The sequence below is a fragment of the Macaca thibetana genome, chromosome 3, assembly GCF_024542745.1.
Source record: "Macaca thibetana thibetana isolate TM-01 chromosome 3, ASM2454274v1, whole genome shotgun sequence".
NCBI classification, from domain to species: domain Eukaryota; kingdom Metazoa; phylum Chordata; class Mammalia; order Primates; family Cercopithecidae; genus Macaca; species Macaca thibetana.
The window spans coordinates 75,297,415-75,322,047 of record NC_065580.1 but is presented as its reverse complement, the minus strand read 5'-3'; the positions used below and the strand labels follow the sequence as shown (position 1 = coordinate 75,322,047).

At 39.4% G+C, this 24,633-nt stretch overlaps 1 protein-coding gene across 5 annotated transcripts in view; it reads right to left on the bottom strand.

Moving 5' to 3' along the window:
- DYNC1I1 (dynein cytoplasmic 1 intermediate chain 1) overlaps nucleotides 1–24,633 on the bottom strand; it is a 318,520-nt gene that overhangs the window by 204,438 nt on the left and 89,449 nt on the right. For all 5 annotated transcript variants that reach the window (XM_050782914.1, XM_050782917.1, XM_050782915.1 and 2 more), the window contains one exon: nucleotides 20,087–20,202. In XM_050782914.1, the coding sequence (XP_050638871.1) occupies nucleotides 20,087–20,202 (116 nt within the window). The remainder of the gene's footprint in view (nucleotides 1–20,086; nucleotides 20,203–24,633) is intronic.

Here is a 24,633-nt window from a genome sequence, read left to right as displayed (position 1 = left end):
CTGTAGGTTGTCTGTTTACTCTGTGGATGGTTTCTTTTGCTGTGCAGAAGCTCTTAAGTTTAATCCAATTTGTCAATTTTTGCTTTTGTTGTTTGCTTTTGGTATGAAAATGAAATCTTTGCCAGTTTCTATGTCCTGAATGGTATTGCCTAGGTTAACTTTCAGGGTTTTTATAGCTTTGTAATTTACATTTAAGTCTGTAATCCATCTTGAGTTGATTTTTGTGTATGGTGTAAAATAGGAGTCCATTTTCAGTCTTCTGCATATGATTGGCCAGTTCTCCCAGCACTATTTATTGAATAGGGAGTCCTTTCTATAAGGGGTATTTTGAATGGAATAATGTGGTAGATTCTTTTTAAGGCAAAGAGTTCTTTTAAAAACGTGAGTAATCATCTTCTAATTTTTGTATTTTGAAAATTCTGAATTTTAATGCCAACCCTTTTTTATAAGGAGGCATATCAGCAAGTCTGATGTTCACACTTTGCAACAATTTTGAGTATACAGCCATATATATGTGAATATATATACTGCTAACTCTTATCTTTAGCTTGCTAATTTTTACTAGGCTCACTAGGTAATATCTCCCATGTTCTATTTCAATTTATTCAGGTCAAACCCCAATTGCAGCTTCTTCCAACGACTTCTCCCAAGCATTCTCATTTCTTGAAAGGAGATTTCCCCAGGCTGAACTGAGCAATGATCAAAATTCCTTGTGTCACGTTACTTCAGAATTACCAAAATTACAGATTTAAGTGGAGGTCCTTCCAGTTTTTTCCTCTTACATTCTAGAATTACAAATCAGTTCAATTGAGAAGACAGATGCTTTTCTGGCTATTTTGTGCCCAGAAGTAGAAAAATTACTTCTAACAGCTACTAAGTCATGTTTTGGCTGTTGTTGTTTTAGTCCCAAATATTTCAGCAGCAAATAATGAAACCTAAGAAACTCAGAGGTGGCCTGCCGAAATGACTTTTATTCCTTTTGCAGACAACCAGGCCTTTGGCAATTTTTTGTCTAAGAAAAATCACATTTTGCTAAAATATCCATACAAAACACACACACATACACATGCATATGAGTACTTTTCTCTGTGGAGGACAATGGTGGCAAAGACATGATGCATTTATCACCTGACCAAGATGGGAATTCACACTTTTTCTGAGCCAGTAACAAAAGTACCTTTAATTTTGTTTCTCATTATTATTTTTAAAGACAGGGTCTCACTCTGTTACCCAGGCTGGACTAAAATGGCATGATCATGGCTCACTGTAGCCTCAACCTCCTAGGCTCAAGTGATCCTCCCACCTCAGCCTCCCAAATAGCTGGGACTACCGGCGTGCACTACCATGTTCAGCTAGACTTTTTGTATTTTTTGTGGAGATGGGGTTTGCCATGTTGGCCAGGCTTGTCTTGAACTCCTGGGCTCAAGCAATCTGCCCACCTTGCCCTACTGAAGTGTTCAGATTACAGGCGTGAGCCACCACTCCTGGCCTAATTTTATCTTTCATTTAAAAATATTTAATCATCCAAATGATAGGTGTTATTCTTGATTAGTCTTTAGAGTACTAATATTTTCATGAAGGCAATCAACCTAAATGGAGGTGAGGTGATCTAAAATTATGGCAGAAAGAGAAATGAAAGGTTAGTGTCCAGTAAACAGTGTCAAATCAAGGCCACTGTTACCACTGAACACTGAGCAGCTTTAACATGGCAATGAATCATAGATGGGTAACTTTAAGAATCTGATTAAAGCTATGGAAACTCTCCTGAAAATAATGCACCCAAGACCATACACCATTCTAAATACAATACCGGGAGGCTTGTAGGCTCTAAAATAAGCATTCTCACTATTAGGGGATGGACCTTTGGCCCAGTCTTGAACTCAATTCAAGCATCATCAGAAATGGGGGATATTAACTCTTTTCTCCAAAGATCTGTGTAAAGATATTTTGAAACCTTTGAAATACAGGTATTTAATTTTTATTGAGTCTTTAGTATATTAAAAAATCTGCAAAACCTAGTCCTTGCTCATAGAGAAGGGTGATAGGAGGTAGTGATAGGAAATATAAATGCTATAAGAGGGGTAAAAACACATTTTTAAAGTTTAAATGAAAGAGATGCTATGTTCAACTAAAAAGAGGAGGGGGAATTAAAAAAAGCTTCAAGGCATTGGAGAAGCACTTTACAAGATGAAAAGAATTTAAAAGGTATAGTTGGCCAGAGAAGGTGAAAGGGGAGGAGAGAGAAAAGATCTTTCAGGAGAAAGGAAGGGCTTTAGCATAAAGTGTAGAGTCAGGAGAATGAAGCAGTTTTTAGAATCCTCTTTGATTAGATCAGTGATCCTCTGAATCCCGGCTGTGCACTCTAATTACCTAGAAAGATTTTAAGACCCTACCCCAGACCATTAAATCAGAATCCCTGGGGTTCACGAAGCCCAGACATCTGTATATTTTTAAAGCTCCCTAGATGATTCTAATATGCAGCCCAGATTGGGTGCATGTCAGAATGGACCAGAGCATAGAGACAGAACTGTGGAGAGCAGGATATGAGACTGGCTGAGTAGGTGAGTGTTACACACTAGAGGTCCTCTTATGCCCACGAGGTGTCCCGCACTTAGCCAAGAATCCTGGAAAGTTTTAGCAGGGGTGACATGATCAGGGCTGTCTCTTTGAATTATTCTTTGTTGAAAACTGCCCTGTCATATACATTGAGCTCATACAGATTGAGTAAACAGAAACGAGGCATTGACTTTCTCTGCCATGTCTAGTTACCATAGAAACAGAATACAATCACTCATAAGGAAGTGTTTCCAGCTTGTTCTCTGTGATCATTACTGCTCCTTTAATATGTTCTCCAAATAAAACTGAAATGTCTTTTTGCCTATTGTGTTTCCATTGTCTGGAATTTCCTCAACTTCTTTGCACTTTGCTTCCTTGGTAAGGATTTGCATGGTCAGACAAGTGGCATACTTGGTTAATTCACTAATGTCAAAATATTTTGAGAAAAAATTGTTGTCTTCTTAAGGAGACTGGTTGTCCGGTTTGAGGCAGAATGGCATCATGGGAAGAAACTTAAAGTCAGGAAGTGCTGAGTGTGAATCCTGGCTTCGTTATTTGCCAGCAAGTTAAGTTCTCTGAGTCTTAATTTTTTTTTATGAGTGTGGATTTTTTGCTTGTTTGTTTTGTTTTGCTTTGTTTTTTGAGACAGGTCTTGCTCTGTCACCCAGGCTGGAGTGCAATAGCGCCATCTCAGCTCACTGCAACCTCCACCTCCCGGGTTCAAGCAATCCTCCCGCCCCAGTGGCCCGAGTATCTGGGACTACAGGCATGACACCATGCTCTGGTAATTTTTGAATTTTTAGTAGAGATGGGGTTTCACCATGTTGGCCAGCCTGGTCTTGAACTCCTGGCCTCAAGTGATCCGCCTGCCTCGGCCTCCCAAAGTGTTGGGATTATAGGTGTGGTCCACTGCTTCCAGCCTGAGTCTTAGTTTCTTTATAAAATTGTAGAATAATACAATTGTTTAGCATAGAAGTGAAGACTGTAGAGGAAATTGTAGATTGCATATTGTACTGGGCAAGTAATAGCTCAATAAAGGATAGCTGCTATGCTATTATTAAACAATGGTACCCAGATCTTAAAAGTAGGATTTATAGTATAACCTTTGGTAGTTTATTTTTTCTTCAGAGAGATTATTTTAATCTCCCAAAGTTGGAGGCCAAAAAATTAAGTGCAAAGAATAAAAATGTTGTGGGTTTTAAAAAATGTCTTTCTTTCTGATAATGACATTTTTGGAAGAGATACCACTACCTAAAACTACTTTTGTTTTTTTAAGAAGCTAAGATCAAGACCAGGCACAGTGGCTTACATCTGTAATCCCAGCACTCTGGGAGGCTAAGGCAGGAGGATTGATTGAGGCCAGGAATTTGAAAAGAGTCTGGGCAATATAGTGAGACCCTGTCTCTACAAAAAATTAAGAAATAAAAAAATTAGCTGGACATGGTGGCATGCACTTGTTTCCTCAGCTACTTGGGAGGCTGAGGGAGGATCCTTTGAGCCCAGGAGGTTGAGCCTGCAGGGAGCTATGATCATGCCACTGGACTCCAGACTGGGTAACACAGTAAGACTCTGTCTCTTAGAAAAAAAAAATGAAGGGCAGGGCGTGGTGGCTTATGTCTGTAATTCTAGCACTTTGAGAGGCTGAGGCGAATGGATCACTTGAGGTCAGGCATTCGAGACCAGCCTGGTCAACATGGCAAAACCCCATCTCTGCTAAAAATACAAACAAACAAACAAACAAAAAATTAGCCAGGCGTGATGGTGGGTGTCTGTATTCCCAGCTAATTGGGAGGCTGAGGCAGGAGAATCACTTGAACCTGGGAGTGGAAGTTGCAGTGAGCCAAGATCACGCCACTGCACTCCAGCCTGAGTGACAGACTGAGACTCTATTTCTAAAAAGAAGAAGAGGAAGAAGAAGAAGAAGGAGAAGGAGGAGGAGGAGGAGGAGGAGGAGGAGGAACGGAAGGAAGGAAGGAAGGAAGGAAGGAAGGAAGGAAGGAAGGAAGGAAGGAGAAGGAAGAAGGAAGAAGGAAGAAGGAAGAAAGAAGAAAGAAGGAAGAAGGAGAAACATCTCACAATAAGAATTCTAAAATGACATGCCATTCAGATCAGGAGAAAACACAGGGTTTCTAGAAATTAAAAGATATATGTTAATTTTGAATCAATACATGGAATATTTTATGGAAACATTAAGAAAGACATCTAGTTAGAATATGCTCAAATGGTAATTTTTAAGTTAAAAGACTTGAGTACTTGTAGTGTACCATATATTGTACTAAGCATCTTACATGATTTTTTTTTATATTGACTACATTTGATCTTCAAAACAGTCCTATGAGGTAGATCAGCTTTTACTGAGGTTGAGGAGAAACAGAGAATACTGCTGTGTATGTAGCCTATGAGCTGTTGTCTCTATTATCCTTTTAACTTCTCTAACTTCTCTTCACTGTTGATGCCTGTAGTTCATTTCACTGACTTCCTCTCAAGAAATCACAGCCTCAGATTCTCATGACCTTCCTTTATTTCAACTCTCTTCCCATGGAAAGTTCATTGTTTTCTTCCTTGCTCACTGGAAGGCTACAGTGAGCTATGATCATGCCAGTGGATTCCAGACTGGGCAACACAGCAAGACTCTGTCTCTTAGAAAAAAAAAAAAAAATGAAGGGCCGGGCATGGTGGCTCATGTCTGTAATCTTAGCACTTTGAGAGGCTGAGGTGAGCTCCTCCAATCTGAGCTTGTCTCTGTTACCTGTTAGTTTCCATGTCCTGGAAATTCTTCCTCATTTGTGCTGTATGTTTACCTGGAGCTTACTCCCTTCCGCTGAACCACTTCTTCTGTAACCATGTCCCGCTGGGGTCTACAATATTGCCAGACATTTTGTTGTGTACTTAATAAAGATGATGCAAAGACTGCATTTCTCAGTAGTGTCATTTTAAAAGACTGACTGTGGAAGAAAATGGGTCAAGATAACTTCCCTGCAGTTCTCCTATCATTACCATCAAAGATCAATTTCCAGAATCAGAATTTGAGTCTATTCAGTCACATGGCTTCACTGATTCCCTCTATAAAGTTTTATTGAACAAATTATTTTTTTAAAATATTCAAAAATGCAAAAAATATCTTCATTTAAAAAACATAAACTTCTATTATTGATATTTTCCAAGACTTTGTTTTAAACTGATGCTGAGAATCACCTTTATGGATAATTCTTGTTTCTTGGGGGAGAACCATTAAAACTAGTTGACCAAAGGAACTAATTTTAAGAGGAAATTCCACAATGGTCTGTTTTCATACTTCAAAGAATAATACATATTATTGGTATCCATATATCTTTCCTCAGATCTTCCAAACTGCTGCCAGATTTGAATTTCTTAAAAATCTCTCACTGCCAACATGTTGCTGGTGTTGAAATACAATCCATGTCTCTCACAGCTTCGACAAACATATTTAACACATTTATGCATACATTAGTTAGTGTAAACATGACTCACTTAAGTATAAAAGGATTTTTAGAATTTTAAAATTTCACCACCATGTCATTCCACGGAAACTACCTTGGGGCTACTATGAAGAAGTTTCAAACATCTCTCACATAAAACATCATTATACATTAGTAGAAACTCCATTCAGTCAAGAAGAATGGCATACTGACTGGAGGCAGCTCTATAAATCGCATGCCATTTTAATTAAATTCATTTAAAATGCTGTGTCTCTCGGTAGATTTGAGGGCAGATAGAACCACTTAACAATAGCCAAGATCTAATCCAGTGTGTCAGAACTAGTAATAATACAAATGCAATTTCTCACACAGGGACACATCCAAAAAGTTCACGAATGAGCAATTGTGAGGTCTTTTTTAAAAGTAATATTTTTAAATTATTGCAAGATGTTACCAGCCTCAAACCATGGTTGCAATTTCTAATTCCAATGAGTTGATAAAAGGTGCTATTAATAAAACGGCACATTTTGGGCAGCTGACATAACTAATTGATCAAGTAATTTGAGTAAAAATACAAGATTTCACTAGGAAACCCGGACAGGGATGAAATCACTCAATTTTCCAAAAGCCAGAAGGCCTTGAAAAAAGAGGAGACCACAGAACACTTTTATGCCTAACCAAAACCAAATAAAATGATCCCAACGTACAAATAGGCTTCAGATGATATAATGTGACGAGAGATTTCAACTATGTAGGCAACCTTTCATTTTCTTACCCAAATATGCCAAGCCAAGGATTACCTAAATAGATGAGGGGAGAGTCCTATTTCCTCAGTGTGTTGTCTCTGTAAGGGTGGAAAGGAAAACTTTTTCCACCTCTTCAAATTTCGCTGTACCTCACTAATGTTCAATATAACATTTGGATCTCAAGATCTGGGTTAAATTTAAACAAAGTAAGAGAAAATCGTCCCAGATGAACATGAATTTACCTAGGCTGACACTTCTAGTAATGATTACTGGAAGATGTGTCACTGCCAGCCCACCCAAGGATCTCTACAGCAGCCCAAATCACTACTTACTCAGAGCACCTGAAGATGATGGGGACATTAGTTCTGCTGGATGACTGCTGAGGCTACCACTGTGAATGAACTATGGATAGAGGGAAACTGATGCTCAAACTTTCTCTCTAGGACTTTAAGAAATATGGTGTATCTCTTTGACCTCTTCTGGAGAAAATAGACACCTCCCAAAGCTCAACATCACTAAGAAATACCCAGTTTCGGCAAGAACATTGTCTTGATCTACTTTACGAGGGGAAAATTGGTATCCATATAACTTTTCTCAGTCCTTCAGCAGCAAAACAATACCTATTACTGAAATAATAGTCCAAAGAAAAGTGTTTTTTGCAACCATTTTGTCATTTTATCTTCACAATATCCTCTTGACAAAAAGGTTGACAGGAGATGCGAAATTTATGATCCTAAACAAAAGAAAATGGAATGAAGATGGTTTTGGAAATAGAGAACATACTGGAGGAAATAGGAAAGGAAGGAAATTTTAAATGGTTCTGCTGAAGATGAAAACATTCATATGAATATGGTGTCCTCACCCAGAGCATATATCAAACAAATGGGAGTTATGAGGGTAGCAATGTGCAATGCAAATCCCACCCCTGTAAACAGTTAATAAATTATAAACTCATATACACATTTAACTATATTTTCTTTCTTACCTTGGAACTAATATTATCCAGAGAACTATTAGATGCATGACCACATGCCTGACCCAAACTGCTTACTTAATCAAGAAATGTGAATGGGCTGCCAGGGGCTGCCATATGACACTAGAGAATAATCAGGTAGAGGGAATCAAAGGTTATTCTCACTTGCTTTGAGCCATCGGTTCAATCTTATTCCCCATTACCAGAAAAATAATTAGCCTGAGTCTCCAGTATGCCACACTCATGATGAAAATGAACACTTGCTCTATTGATCACAGGAAAACAAATGCCACACTACAAGTTTTGAGCTATTGAAAGAGATCATTTGTTCCCGAATAGTCCAAGAACTACCTTCCTTTAGGCAAATGAAAGGTTTTCAGTCTGATATATCTTACTGCAACAAAATCGTCTGAAGTTCTCGCTCTGTCGCCCAGGCTGGAGTACAGTGGCGCCATCTCAGCTCACTGCAAGCTCCGCCTCCCAGGTTCATGCCATTCCCCTGCCTCAGCCTCCTGAGTAGCTGGGACCATGCCTGGCTAATTTTTTGTATTTTTTTTAGTAGAGACAGGGCTTCACCATGTTAGCCAGGATGGTCTCAATCTCCTGGTCTCATGATCTGCCCACCTTTATTTCATGCTATGGCTCTATGGTAACAGAGATCAGGTTTTACTTTTTTTGTTTTCTTTTTCCTTGTCAAATAAGTCATCAAGTATAGCAAGCCTCCTGGCTCTCTTCCCTCACAAACCTACACAGTTAGTACCTTCACACACAGGCTCAGCATTGACACACATTCATAGAGAATTAAAAGGACTTCAGGGCTCAGCATCAAGGTGACTTTATTGCTGCTTCCACACTGACCCTGTAATCAATCCACTTCTACAAATGGGCTCTTTCCTTGTCCCTAGAATATAACCCTCTCCCCTCTGCCTAAGTTACTCTTTCTTGTATAATTACCTATGGTCATTAATATTATCTTCAGTACTTTGATTTCTTCAGAACTGACATCTTGACATAATTTTCCTTCTACTGTTTGAGATTCTTAAGAGGATCAAATAAATAGCATCCAAGTGAGAAATAAGAGAAAGATAAAAAATAGAAGGAGGCCAAAATAACACTTTCATTGTTGATAAAGAACAAGTGAAAATGCAGGTTATGGGAGGCTGAGGTGGGCAGATCACGAGGATCAGGAGTTTGAGACCAGCCTGGCCAATATGGTGAAACCCTACCTCTACTAAAAATACAAAAATTAGCCGGGCACAGTGGTGTGCGCCTGTAATCGGGAGGCTGAGGCAAGAGAATCGTTTGAGCCCAGGAGGCGGAGGTTGCAGTGAGCAGAGATCGCATCACTGCACTCCAACCTGGATGACAGAGCAAGACTCTGTCTCAGAAAGAAAGAAAAGAAAAGGGAAAAAAAAGAAAAGGAAAGAAAAGAGAAAAGAAAGAAAAAGAAAGAAAGAGGGAGGGAGGGAGGGAAAGAAAGAAAAAAAGAAAGAAAGAAAAGAAAGAAAGAGAGAGAAAGAGAGAAAGAAAGAAAGGAAAGAAAGAGAAAAAGAAAGAAAGAAAGAAAGAAAGAAAGAAAGAAAGAAAGAAAGAAAGAAAGAAAGAAAGAAAGAAAGAAAGAAAGAAAGAAAGAAAGAAAGAAAGAAAGAAAGAAAGAAAGAAAGAAAGAAAGAAAGAAAGAAGGAAAGAAAGAAAGAAAATGCAGGTTATGAAGAAAGCCAAATGGATCTGCTAATTGACTTCCTGAAATAGGCAGATTTACCCACTCTCTCACAGGTAAGGCTGGACTTGACAGGCATCCCCTCTTGCACGTGACTTGAGTATGACTCATGGCACAGAGGAGAAGAGAGTAACTTATAACCCCTACAGGTATGCTGGCTCCCCCAGGAAAAAAACTGGAGGTGGCCTGAAATTGCCCAGGTCATTTTGCAAACCTACCAATTGGATAAATCATTTCACCTCCTCTGGGGATGGAGTCTGCAGGGTAGAGTGGAGTGGTAAAGGGGTGGCAAGAAGCTAAGAGTATTCCACGAATGGACTTCACATTGGAAGAAACATCAGATGTGGACAGGAAGTGTGTTCAGTTGGTGGAATTCTCTCTTACTATGTGGGAAGACTGGGTTAGATTTCCAGGCAATGTACCAAGGTGTTGGGGTTTTGAAATAGTACCACTTTTTCCTGTCCAAGCTCTGAATTAATTGAAAAATAAGAACAGGAATAAAACAAATAAAGGCCAAACTATCATCATTACTAGTAATAAGGAATAGGTTGACAATTATGTTACTGTGAAAGTAAAACTGGACTTACTACTTCTTCCCTCCAGATTCTAGAGCTTGGAACAGCTCCTATATGGCAGAGCAAACACTTACCTCTAACTGGTCTGGGGAGAAGGTTAGTACAAAGAGACCAAATTCTTCATGCTTAGAACCATTGATAAGTTAGTTACATCCAATCAAAAAATGTTGGACAATTACCTTCCTACAATTATCTCTCTATTAGAAGGAGAAAAGAAAGGCATATAAGTTAGAAGTTGGAGGGAAGCTTACTCTTTCTGGATACCAGAAAAGGGGAAGTAGGCATTCCTCTCTTAATGTACCCCCCATGAAGCCTAGGTCATATGGTTGAATTTCTAATACCTTCAACTAGATATGCAAGATTTTGACCCTTAACTGTCTAAAATGTATGGAGGCCACACAGAGCTCTTCTGCCCTCATTTCCATGTCTTTGACTAGTTATTTGTTAATGACTTTCTTTCTTGCTTTATGCCACGAGAGCTAAGCACGACTCTCTTTTTACTGTTTGATCATTTTATCAGTTACTTTCCTTTTGCTGATCCTCTCCCCATAATTACTTCTTCATTTCCCTACTATCACCAAAATATAAGACTCTTTTTCATGTAAGAGTTTTAATTCTAGTTACTATAGACTATAGAATTTCAGCAAAAAAAAAAAAAAAAGAACAATGGAGAATTTCTGTAAATAACAAAGTGCTCCCACTCACCTTCTTTGTGCTGTTATTAGAAAATATATTACTTTTCTATAGGTTATAGGCCAAATAATACAATTATAAGTATAGTATTTTATATCACTGCTATTTAAATAAGTTAAGAGAAGGAAAAGAAAAAAGAAAGATGTATGTATACTGTCTTTTATAGTTACTTGTGCTCTTTGTTTTTCCCTATAGATTTGAATTCCTGCCTGGGGTCAGTCACTTTCAGTCTGAATAACTTTCTTTATATGTCTTGTAAGGTGGGTCTGTGGCTACGAATTTCTCAAAGAAGTGAATGTCTTTATTTTGCCTTCATTTCTGAAAGATAGCTTTGCTAGGTAATGATTCTTGATTGATAGTTGTGGTTTTTTCTTTTTTTCTTTGAGTCCTAGGAATACACCACACCACTGTCTTCTGGTCATCATTATTTCTGATGAGAAGTCTGCAGTTTATCTTATTGGGGTTCCCTTGTAAGTGGAAATTCATTTTCTCTTGCTGCTTTCAGGATATTTTCCTTCTCTTTGGGTTTCAGCATTTGTACTATGCTGTGTCTGTGGAACTCTTTGCTTTAATCTTACTTGGAGTTTAGAGCCTGTTAGGTTTAAGTTTTTCATCAAGTTTGAGAAATTTTATTCCATTATTTATTTGAATATTTTCTACTCCTTTTTCTTTGATCTATCCTTCTGGCATTCCTGTTACATGTAGGCTGATTTGCTTAATGGTATCCCACATTTCACTGAGGATCTCTTAGTTTTTCTTCATTGTTTATCCTTTCTCATCTTCAGACTGCATATTACCTATCAATCTATGTTGAAGTTTGCTAACTCTTTCCTTCTATTAGTTCAATGTTTGTTTATGTACCTTTAATGCATTTTTCACTTCAGTTTTTGTACTGAACTCTAGAATTTACATTTGGTTCTTTTATTTCAAACAAATTTCTAGCTCTATTTGGTGAAATATAGTAATCATACTTTCATTTACTTCATTAAGTATGGTTTCTTTTAGTTCTTTGAAAAAACACATACACACATACACAACTTTGAAGTCTTTGTTAAATCCATCTTGTTGCTCTCACAGGCAGTTTATGTTGCCTGCATCCCTGCCTGTGTAGGAGTCAGACTTTCTGGTTTCTTTGTATGCCTCATATATATATATATATATTTTCTTTTTTAAGAAATTGACTTTGATAATATATTATAGCACTGGATACCACTCCCCCCAACCCCCAGGTTTGTTATTGTTATTTGCTTGCTTATTTGTTTAGTAATTGGTTGGGCTATTTTGCTGAAGTCTGTTCTCCCTTGTCCTCCCGTAGTGTGAATCCTCTCATACCGATCCTGGAAGGGCACAGCCTTGGGCATGTGCATAGTTATTATGCGGTAACAGGTTTTTGTAGTCCATTTAGCAGTTCCTTTCTGTGATCACGTCAACTGTTCAGTTTCACTAATTCACTGCCATTGAGTTCCATAATTGTTGCTCTATCGTTTTCAACACTGCCCTGGGGCACAAATTACTCCACAGGTTGAAATAAGCCTGAATTTAATTTACAGTTTTTGAGACCAGTTTTTGAGATGTGTTGTGATCCCAGAAGGGTTCTTCTTAGCTGTCTGTTTTCCTGGTTCTGTCTGGTAAACTAGCTATGTTTCAGCTTATCTACACATTTAGCACACCTACCAGTCTTTTCTTAATTGCTTTACACCATTACCTTGATTGTTTTGTGGATGCCCTTAGGCTTGAACATTGAAAATAATGTTAGCTCTTTTGAGAAGAGATTCTGAGCTCTCTGATTTGGACCTGCCTCTCTCCCTGGTCAAAATCTCTGCACCAAGATTCTGGAGCTGGGGGAGGGGACAATGGCACATTTCTTTCTGAGTGACACTTTTGCTTTAGCAGCTGGGTGTGTGGGAGAGTGGAGTGCTGCTATTGCTTCTGGTCTACTTAGCTTGCTTTTCCCACCATGAAACCTCCGCTTTACACATGAACCATGGTGAAGACAATTGGGGTCCCATGTTCTCAGCATGTTGAACCCAAGGTAAAATCTCCATCCCTCAAGTCAGTGTTGGGCTGAAAAAGGGAGTCCCTACCTTGTATTCACACTTGCCTGGAACTTATCTCCTGAAACAAGTAGCTGGGGCTAATGTCTTGCCTCTTCCAGGAAGACACAGTAGCTCTCCAACTGGGAGCTGGCAGGAGAGGTAGCCCTGTGTTCTCTGCTGCATCCACCTGAAGTAGAGTTTCCTTAAAGCTGAATTGGGGGCAAGGAGGGAGTGGAGTATGATTCAAATACCATAGAATCTTCCTGTTTTTACCAAGTTGTTATTAGTTTTATCATATAAATGTCTTCCTTCCTTCCTTCCTTCCTTCTTTCCTTCCTTCCTTCCTTCCTTCCTTCCTTCCTTCCTTCCTTCCTTCCTTCCCTCCCTCCCTCCCTCTCTCCCTCCCTCCCTCCCTCCCTCCCTCCCTCCCTCCCTCCTTCCTTCCTTCCTTCCTTCCTTCTTTCCTTCCTTTCTTTCCTTGCTGTATGCTATTAGGACTGCTCCCAGATATTTTAAATAGTTGTGCGGTTTTTGTTGTTGTTGTTGTTTATCATTTTTACCAGTTTTACTGGGAAGCAGATTCATGGAGCATCTCACATGGGTTTGCTATGCCTTGTAATATTATTTAGTTCTGCTATTTCTTGACTGTGTCATTGATTATGAGAGGTGGGCAAAAACAATTTTGGTGTGTAGTGGGGCTTGTATTTGAAAATTATTAATATGCTTTTCTGTTTGTCTTTGTGAATGTAATGATATTCACCCTAGTGTACCTAGGGCATTTATTTGCCAGTAGAGAGATTAGAATTTGATATAGAAGAATGAAAATAAAACAGCTAAAGTAAAACTCAGCTTCCATCTCAAAAAATTGAATTTTGTAATCCCACTGTAGTTTGAGAGCCAAGTTTAATTGAGGGAGAAAGGATATTCCAGTTTTTTTCCTTACCATTTAAAATATAAATAACTACCAAGATCACTCCTTCTGTCCAGAACAGTAAAACCTTGAGACTCCGTGGTAGAATGAAGATATAAATTGAAAGACGTTAAACAGGGGAATTTATTTCCAGATACGAGCATTTTGGAAGAAGAAGAGACAAAGTTTCAGATATATCTAGATTTTCACTTTCTGGGGGAAGCATTAGGAGAGGTGGAGTGTTAAACTAAGAGGAGGAATGAGCACAGGGTTTTTGAACCACACTCCTTTTTTTTGGGAATCTGAAAGGAGACCATCATGCAGTAGATCTTATTCACCACAGGCATCTGAGCCTCCCTGGGGGTGACTGGCATGATAAGACTAAGAGAAGAACAGTTGAGGACCTCCCTTAAATATTCTGAGGCATGGGCAATAAAGTGAGAGTCAGTATGCCAAGAGATCTGCTGTGGTGGATAAAGGCATGGCATGGGCTGAAGGTAGACCTCTAGGATGGAGAAAGGACAAGGCATTGACTCAAGGTCTGGAGACACTGACAGCTGAGAGGAGACTAAGTCATCAAAAGAGAGATAGCCAATGCTCCCTAGGAACATTGCCACACTAAGCCAAAAGAACAAATCACAAGTTCACCAGCTACACACTCTAGCACAGGGTGCCAGTGCCCAGATGGACAAAGGACATCATGCCAGAGGGCAACAGATGTCAGCCAGCATGCTGCCAGGGACTAGCACAAGGCCAGAGTCCCTCATCCTCCCTATCTCCACCAAGGCCATTAGATCATGTAAACCTCATCTTTTTTCCTTCTACAATTGGTCATGATCTCAGAGAGAGATGCAGATGAGAGGGGGACACTATGAGTTTGGGCATTTCTACCCAAGATTAATGGAACATACTAACATGGACTGTTTAAAAGAAGAGAGTGAATTAAAGTTGTTTATTTTGTATATTTTCTCCATGTCAACTAGTAGTATTATAAATGGCTGCAGATAAAATAAAGGAACTGCATTCTCTCTGCACCTCTGATTTATAAGGTGAGTAAATTCTAGCAATGCTACAAGTGTAATAATGTATATGAGTGTGCTGAACACATAATAAATATTATTTTTCTCTTTACCTCCCTTTTTTTTTCTTTTCCTTACACCAAAGTGGGCATTTTTCCAATATACATTCTTGGCCACTTAGCATCCAAACACCCACTGTTTTAAAAGGAAGGATATAAGAAAAGATCAAAGTTGAGTCATAGCATCCCCAAACATTATGGGAAGCTGAACTGGGGCAGTTATTTCTCTGCCTTGTCCCTCACAGCTAACACAGGGGCATGTAACCCAGGCCTAGCTAATGGACTTCCTTGAGGGAGTACTGTCAAGAGGCAGAGAGAGTTAGAGATTTCCAAGGCAGCAGTGACTACAGAGTTTAAATCATGAGCCTAACAGAGAGTATCCAGTGACAGGAAGTCAGGAGGCTCAGGTCTTCTAACCAGGAAGGTTCAGTGGTGTGATCTTGCTGTGTTAGCTGCTGTCTTAGTCTGCTTGGGCTGCCATAACAAATAGCATAAACTGGGTGGCTTAAACAAGGACAATTTATTTTCTCATAGTTCTGGAAGCTGGGAAGTCCAAGATCAAGGTGCCAGCCAGTTCAGTTTCTGGTGAAAGCTCTCTTTCTGGCTCGCAGACAGCTGCCTTCTTGCTGTGTCCTCACATAGCCTCTCCTCAGTGAATGCAAACACAGGGAGAAAGATCTCTCTCTGTCTCTCTTCCTTTTCTAATAAGGCCACCAATTAGAGATCCCTACCCTTATGACTTCATTTAACGTTAATTACCTCCTAAAAGCCCTTTTCCAAATATAGTCATATTAGGGGTTAAGCCTTCAATATACGAATTGTGGGGATACACAATCCAGTCCATAGCAGCTACCTAATTTACTTTTTATTTCAAACCTAATGCTCTGGCTTTTTTTTTTTTTTTTTTTTTTTTGGTCAATTCTATTAAGTATCTCATATCTTCTCAACAAACCTTTTTTCTGATTAAATTTAATTAGAGTTAGTTTCTATTGTCAGCAACCACAAACTCAGTCTGGTACAGAAACTACCATCACAAGACAGTCACATGGGAAGCTGATGTTGGTTATCTGCCCTGGCTGATGCTAAAGGAAGTGAAAATTCAGTAAGAGTTCAGGAATGGGAATCTGTCAACTGTAACAAATAGCTACATAATTTTTCTTCTGTGGTGATCTTTAATCAAGTGTCCATTGAAAAGAAGGACTTAGGGGATCAAATTTTCATTGCTATTGAATAGTGTAAATGGCATGAAGAATTTAAAGACACTAGGGTGAGGTGGATACTTCTAACGGGACTGGACAGCTTTAAGAAATAGATGGCAGGCTCAAGTCTCTATATTTTAGCTCTAGGCATAGACCCACAGACTTTCTGTGCTTGTGATAAGTGTCTACAGAAATGTCAAAGTCAAAAGCAAAGTTTAAATTCTGTGGGTTTCTGAATAAGGTCTGTGGAATTGCTAGTGTCACCAGGTGACCTATGTGAAAGTGAGAGCAATGATCAGGAAATAATGGGAAATTGAACGTAGGTAAGAATACGGAGGCCTGGGAGTACCTCCAAACCATATTCTACACTAAGCCTTGCTTGACAGCCAAATACCTAGCTCCTTTCTCTTTGCATCTTCATCATCCTACATCAGGGCTGAGCCAGTTCTGTATCTGTAGCCCTTGACAATCTCACCTTCAACATGGAGCATCATGTCAGCAGAACCTGGAGAGGCAGCTGTAGCTGGTACCTATAAGACCTAGTTAAGACATTATGTAGGCCAGAGGATGGAGGAAAAAATCTTTGAAAATATAAGGATCCACTACCTTAAGAAAGTCTGTATTGGTCTAGTCATCTGATAAACTCCAAAGTATATGGGAATACCTCAATTCTCTAACATTAAGAGTCAAAATGCCTAGTGGGTCATTCTGGGTTTTGCAGGCAACATGTTCAACATTTGCGTGTACTTATTCAATCCATTTACCCAGTGGTTCGAAAGTTTTTACTCTCAAATGGCTATACTACTTGGAAATTATGGTCCAGCTGACCCAATGGTGCCCCAAGAGTCTATGGGAAATCAAACAAATGTCCCTAAGAGGTGAGTCACAGAAGGGGTGCTTGGATTTTAGAATAATAATGTGGCCTCTTTATTGCATTACTACTCTTCTTTTGAGAGAGATGTCTTGGTTTGCTACTGGGCCTGAGTAGAGATTAAACCTTGACCACAAGATACCAGGTGACTATCAAAACAAACTATGCATTATGCACCAGGTTGTGGAAATTTCCTCCTCCTTCCTCCAGTGCGACTTGCATCTTTCCAGCAGATTAAGAAATTTTCATTCCCCCAGGGGGACCATAGTGAATTGGTGTTTCTAGAGACGTCTGGCATTATCTTTGTCATTCAACAGCATTTCTTGGGTATTTATGATAAGCCGGTCATTTACTCTCTATAATAAAGATGCAAAAGACTGGCTCCCTAAGCTCAGGACCTCATGGTCAGTACAGAAATGGGTTCATAATAGGCAACGCAGAGGTAGCCTTGGAGGGGACCATAATTTCTTTTTCCTTTCTTGCTACTTGGGAATAAAATTATGTGTTTAAAACATATTGGGGCAAAGGTATCCTTCTCCAAGTCAGTGCTGCCCATTCTCGGCCTTCTTTCCTTGCAGAGAAGGAAGGTCTAACCTTGTTGAAAGAACAGTATTCATGGAGACTTAATACTTATATCTTGCTTGTTTATATCACACTCTGGAGTGTTTCTCATAACAGATCATTATGATCAAAAATTAATAGCCACTATGATGAGAACGTTCATTGCAGTGCAGAGCAGAGAAAGAATACTTAAGCTTGGGCAAATCCAAAGTACCTTCCCCTTCATTTTCAAAAGTAAAATGGGAATGTGTAAAAACTTGAATGCACTAGAATCCATTAGAGGCAGAACAAATCAATGCTCTGAGATCATTAGTTTGAATATCATTAAACTGCTCACAGTTAAACAATGACAAAAAATAATCAGCATGCCTTCCTACAATATGGGCAACAGCAAGCCAAAGTGGATGTTATATATGCCACAGTTTCAAATGTTAGCCACCCAAGAGCCTCATTGTGTCATAAAATTCAGTAGTTGTTTTCTGCCACTGAAAGGCGCAGTTGTCATGAAAACATTGCCACAGCTCAAACCCCACAGTGGAGCCAGCCCACATCTGCCGCATGGTAGAACCTCACTGCCAAGTGTCCACTGGTCCGCGCAGCTCTCCTGCCAACCACCTCCCCACAGCAGGTGAAAGTGAGCACCAGCACCCTAGATGGTCAGGCAGCCGGGTGACTGCTGGCAGCCAAGGGTCAAGGCATCATTGCCTGTGGGGAGGGGCAGTTTGCTGAACCCAAATTGAAAGGTTTTTCTGTCCAAATCCATCCGGGATTGCTTAAATGTCAAGAACTACGGTAGCTAGCTTTGGGTTCTGTATTGTGGAATCTGAACCATCTAAATGCCCTTTACCACAAAAAAGCTTGATGGATCTTGTGAACAAAACAGAAAGAACTTCTGCCAATGGCTGAGAAATAAATTCCTCCTTTCCTGCTGCTTGGACCACAGCATAATGAGGGCTCCCAAGCTCTCCTTGCAGTAATAAAACGGAATGTACAGCCTTTTCCTTTTGATGTGTTCCAGTTTAAAACGTTAGAGCTGATGCCTTTTCATCCTTAATTTATCTTCCCTTGTAAATATTTCTTTACCACTTCCAATATCTTAAGTACACATTTTAAAAAATAATTCACTCCTTCTCCTATTTCAGTTGTATAACTTTATGCTATGGGTCAAGTTTTGGGCTAAATAAACATGCCTCCAGCTACAGCTCTGCAAATACCTCTGGCAGCAAATTAAGTCAAACAAATGTTTTGGTTGGGTGGTGAGGATGTTTTTTAACGATCTTCCTGTTCTTGTCTGGAGGCCCAAGGATAGACTAGGTGAACTCTCACAGGCTTTTCTAATTTTGTATTTTCTTTTTCTTTTCTTTCTTTTCCCCCCAACTTTGTATTTTCAGCCACGTTAATATACAGGTCTCATTTGTTGGGTTGCTTGGTTTAAAAGCTGACCACCAGAGGGTGCTACTTGTTTGCTTCTAAAATTCATTTCACTGGGGCTTGAAAAATGGAGGCCCTGCTACAAAAGAATTGTCCCCACAACAGTTTGTATAGGAAAGATTTTCAGAATGCCTGACGGCACCTTGGACTTCAAGGAATCTGATTCACTTTGCTTTTGGCATTATTTATTTAGAACCAAAACTGAAAACCTATAGCTTGCACAAACAAAAGTGCACTGATTTTTATATTTCTTGTAAATCACCAGGTGGGGAATGCTAATCATTTGTGTATTTCATGGCTTTTGTCCATATTTACTACATAACAACAAGGAACCCAGAATTCCAACATCCTCTTCACCACACCGAAAAATAAAATAACATAAAGTAAAAAGAGGATTTGTTTTGCTATAACAACATTAGCCTCTAACAATGAAACCTTCACTTATCCTGTTTTCAGAATACACATCTCCCTCTTCTGCTTTTGCATAATCTTGCTCTGATAAAGTTTTGAATTCTAGGAGGTATTTATCAACTTCGACTTCTCTTATGAGTGTATTTTTATGATTCTCTGATATCCATATGTGACTTTTTCACTTGATATTTTCTGGCATACACAAAGAAGTTATGGGGTTCAATTTCCATTCACCTCAATGGAAGTTTGCACGGGAAAATACTTTTAAATTGTGGTCAGAAACTCTCGTGTGTTGTCACCTCAATTGGCAAACCAAATCAGTGGTCAGCAAAGGTTTTCTGTAAAGGGCCAGGTTATAGTAAAGATTTTAGGCTTTTTGAGCCATAAGGTCTCTTTCACAACCTCTCAGCCCTACCACTGCAGCAATAAAGTAACCACAGATGTCAATGGTTGGATGTGGCTGTATTCTAATAGCACCTTATTTCTGGGAACAGGTGGTGGGCTATAGTTTGCTAACCCATGCAAATGATGAATCTTAATGTATGCTTAAGATTCTTAAGGTATGCTTAATGTATTCTTATTGATAAAATTCAGCACTATTTCTATAATATTGTTCTTTGATGATTTTTGTTCTCCTTACATGATTTCGATGTAGTGAGATAAACCTCTTTAGTTTATCTAATTTAAAGTTGCCAGGTCACTTGGAAGAGTATCATTGAGTTCCCTCTCCATAGCTTTCAAACTCAGAGGAGCCTTTGGCTTTCAGTGTTATTAGTTTGTATCCTATGAAGAGTTCTTATTGTAAGAGGAAATCAATAAGGAAGATGTTACTTCCTGGCGATTTCTCCAGAGATAATAAGGAAAGTAAGCCGAAGACATAGTTTACCTTCAGACTGATGTGTGGCAAGAGGAGTCTGGGTCTCCTTTGAGTAGGATACTACTTCCCTTGGCAGGAAATCCACTTGGGTGACCTTTGACACGCCCAGTTTATGCAGTCTTCTTCTGTAAGTAACAAAGAATAAATGCTTAGAGAGGGGAGGCATTCCTTGCAGAAGAGCTATCAGTAATAAAAGCAAGCACTAAAACAAACAAACCACAAATACCCTCAGCTTCTGAGTGCAAGGGGCAGGATCATGAAGCAGAACTGGCTCTGGGCTGGAAGTCAGGACATGTGGGCTCTTGGCCCACGTTGGCCCTTATAGGCTGGGTGATGTCAGATAAGACCCTCAATTTTCCTATCTGTAAAGTCTTGGTCCAGCTTACATGAGACCTCTTCCATTCTTAGCATCCCAGATTCTGCTTGGTTAAAATTTATTGAGGGAACTGTCACTTGCAATACAGGATTCTAGTCTCTTAGGAAAGAAGGAGAAAAGGAAAGTAATGTTTCTTAAATCTGAAAAAACAAAAAGAGAGGTGGGTTCCTTAGTGGTGTAACACATTCTCCATCATAGCAGTGAGGGGATTGTATTTAAAGGGTGAGTATAACGCTTCTCAATTCTGCAGAATAGGAACTAACACAGATCAGCATATGAATTTGCTTGAAAGACACACTGATAGAGCACAGAAGAGTGAAAGGGGGCACTGAGCTCAGAGTGAAAAAGCCTTAGCACAGCATTCCAGACCTAACTGTGACCATGTAAGGAACCATTTCTGAATATTTATGTAGCACTTGAAGGGTCTTCAGGGGTCTTTAGATTCATTATGTTACATGCCTTTATGACACCTCTATGAAGTATGTGGATAGATGTCATAATCTCCATTTTACAGATGAGGATAGTGAGATTCCGTTAAGAGATGTGCCCAAGTATATACAACTTGTAAATTGTACAAGAAAGGTTACAAGTATTGGTCCATTGTTTTTCTATCAACTCAAACTCCTAACTAAGGTTCTTACTGGTGAGTTCTTGAGTTGCTGCAAAAATCGGAAGTGCCTCCTAAGACACCCAGGAAGCATCCAGTAGTGGGGGTATAATAGTATCACCTGGTGGTTAAATACATAACCCCTTTTTTTACCAGCTGTGTGTCTCATCTTGAACAAGTCACTAATCTCTCTGTGCCTCTGCTTCCTCATCTGTAAAATGGAGACAGAGGTACTTTCTAATATGATTGTTATGGGTAATGTCTATGTACCACATACACATAATGCATATGCCACATATATATTATGTAGTCATATGTACATAATTTACAAACATATATATTTTAAAACAGCTTCTGGAACATTGTTTTTAGTATATAGTTATTATATTATTAGTATTAGACATATTCTACTATATTTCTAAAAATTTCCAGGCATGGAGTGTGTGCATCCCTGCGAGAGAAAAAGAAAAAAAGGCATACTACCCATTTAGCCAAAATCCTGCACTCCCTAGCTCTCTAGGAGCAACAGAAGAGTACTCTATGCATATTATTGTCCTTAATTGTTACTAGCGGATGGCACAGTCTTATTTCTTTTTCTTTAAATTATTATTAATAGGAATAAAGTGAGAGAATGCATGGCACAGTTAGGAATTTTCACATACAATTTCCCAAACACTGTAGGAAAACAAAAATTCTTCTTGTCTATGAGTTACTAACACAATCTAAGATGTGCTCAAAGTAGGTACAAGCAAATAAACAAACAAACACTGGTTAGAGGACAAGCCTCGCTGGCTGTCTCTGTGGTTTAAGTGACCGTGACTGCAGCCCAGGTTCCACGCGGGCCTGGACCACACGGGCCTGTTTCACTGGGAGCTCTGGGCCACAGAATGCAAGAGAGGCCAGACTGGGCCCAGGCTGAGCTTTGCACAAGTGACAAACCTTGCCCCCTTCTTACACAGAAATGGGGAAAGTACACACCACATATCAGAAACAAAATCACCAAATGAGGGAAAAGCCTCAAAGTTTCAAAGTAAGACATTCAAGGTATTATTTTAAAACCTCCTTGGGTCAGAAAAGAATGTTTTCCTGCCTGAAATGGGTCTTTCTTGAAACACCTAAAGAAGAAAACATGAAAAGACATCGCAGGACTGCTTGAGGCAAAGCCTCTCTGCTGCTTCCGAGGCCCCAGTAGATCAGTGTTTATTATAAACAAGGAAGTGGAAAATAATCCACTTCAAATTGAGGTCACCCAAGCCCAGAGAGATCACCCTAAACCCTCAATGCCCTGGACACCTGCATGAGACCCAGGGAGCTCCAGCTCTGGTTAAATGGTTGCTACACCTACAGGCAGGGTTTCCAGGGCATCCTGCAAACATGATGTTAGCTGCAGCCCTATCTCGTTTGGGACCAGCAACAGGTGCTGGGCAACAGGAGGCTGATGTGTAATTTGATACTCCACCATGGCGGACTGAAACCAGCAGGTGAGACCATATGGCACAATGGTGAGGTCAGGCACTCATTCTGAAACTGGGTTCATAGCTCTGCCTTGAACATACAGCTGAATAGTAGGGGAAAGCTTTGGACAAGTGACAAACTTCTCTAAGCCTCATGTTTCTTTTCTGTAAAATGGGTACCTGTCATTGAGCTGTGAGGACTGAATGAAGCTAATGTTTATATAGCACTTAGTTTAGTGCCTGGTACCTATTAAGTGGCTCTTGGCTCAAGCAGCTCTACTTTATCTTTTCTGAGGATTATAATAATGTTTATATTTGTCGAAGAAAATCAGAGAAAGCAGATTTAGGAGTGTCCTAAATTAAAGATTCCTTAAGATAGTAGAGTCGAAGATGATCTCCGACAATAAAATGAGAATCATACTCCTAATTTCTTTCTATGGGCACATGGATAGGATGTGGCTGCTTGGGAGAGTTCATTTGCTTTTCCTTAACTTCTTTTCCTCTGAAACATCTGTTTTCAAAACGTAGGTGGAGTAAGTGTGTTTATCCCACTAAAACAAAACCTTTTCTTTTCTCAACAATCATTGAAAAGTTTCAACGAGTTTTTCACTGATGCTATGTTTGTGAGTTCAGGGTCCCACTTGTACCCAAGACATCAAAAAGAAATAAAAGCTGAGTTGTCATCATTCGATTTTCCCAATGTACTGATCAGCTGAGACCCTGATAGACTTGTGATTCTTCTGGCTTGAGGGTGAATCTGTCTCAAATAATTTATAATTTTAAAGCAATTCCTTATAACACTTCTTAGAGGGTACTGGTAGATTACTGTATCTTTCCATATGATCTCTGGATGGATGAAGCTGCATTTATATCAAATGCTTTTATTCTTTGTGCCTATTTTGCTGCTGTTTTAGTAACCAGGGACTTACAATATGCCAAACACTTTTCATATGTCATCTTATTTTATCCTCACTAAAATTTTATATCATATTCCAATTAAAATTGGAACACATGAGAAAACTGAAGCTCAAGTGATGTTAAGAAATTTTCCAAAATCACAAAGGTAGTGACAGAGTTGGGCTTTGGCTCTATGCAAAAGTAAGTCCCAGGGCCATGTACTTAAAAACTTGGAAACTATACTTAAAAACCTTGTTTTCCTGCTGTTCTCTAATGCCTTATGACCATCCACTCATTGAGGCACACTTCTTGAAACCTAATATAGTGGTCCCAGCACATGTGATCATTTTATAAGCATGAGAGAGAATTCTTGAGAAGTAGCCTGGTTTAGATTATTAGGACATAATGAAAGGATTATGTTCCTGAGTTAAGTACCACACAATCACTCCCAGCCCTAGCCAGTCCAGAAAGGATGACCGGAAGGTCTCGTCCTTTCATAGCAAAGACCTTTTGCTTAGGGATGTTCTCTAAGTTAAACTAAGCAAAGGAGGAAGAGCAAGACAACACTGTGGCATTCATACCATCGCAGTTCCCGTCCCTTCTAGTTAGGCTACAGACTCCATGCTGGCTCCTCAGTTCCGACTCTGTGATACCTTTCCTGCCATCCCACCACCCCTCCTGCATAGCTCATGCCCTGTTCACTGTACACCCAGATACTGCTGCCACAGCCCTTGGTACTTGTCACTGTACAGTCATGTGTGACTTCATGATGGGTATACCATCTGAGAATTGCATGTTAAGCAATTTTGTCATTGTGCAAATATCACAGACTATACTTACGCAAACCTAGATGGTATAGCCTACTATACATCTAGACTAGATGGGATAGCCTATTGCTCCTAGGCCACAACCCTGTACAGCATATTACTGTACTAAATACTGTAGGCAGTTGTAGCACAATGGTTGAGTATTTGTGTATCTAAAAATAGAAAAGATACAGTAAGTATACAGTATTATAATCATATGGGACCATATGACCATAATATACAGTGCATCATTGACCAAAACATCATTATGTGACACATGACTGTATTCACTTCTTTTTCATGTCTGTATCCCATGACTAGACTGCAAAGATACTTATTTATCCTTTACTAATTTATGCGATACTCTGGCCCTTAGTTTAGTGTCAGGTACAGAGCAGGCACTAAATAAATGTTTG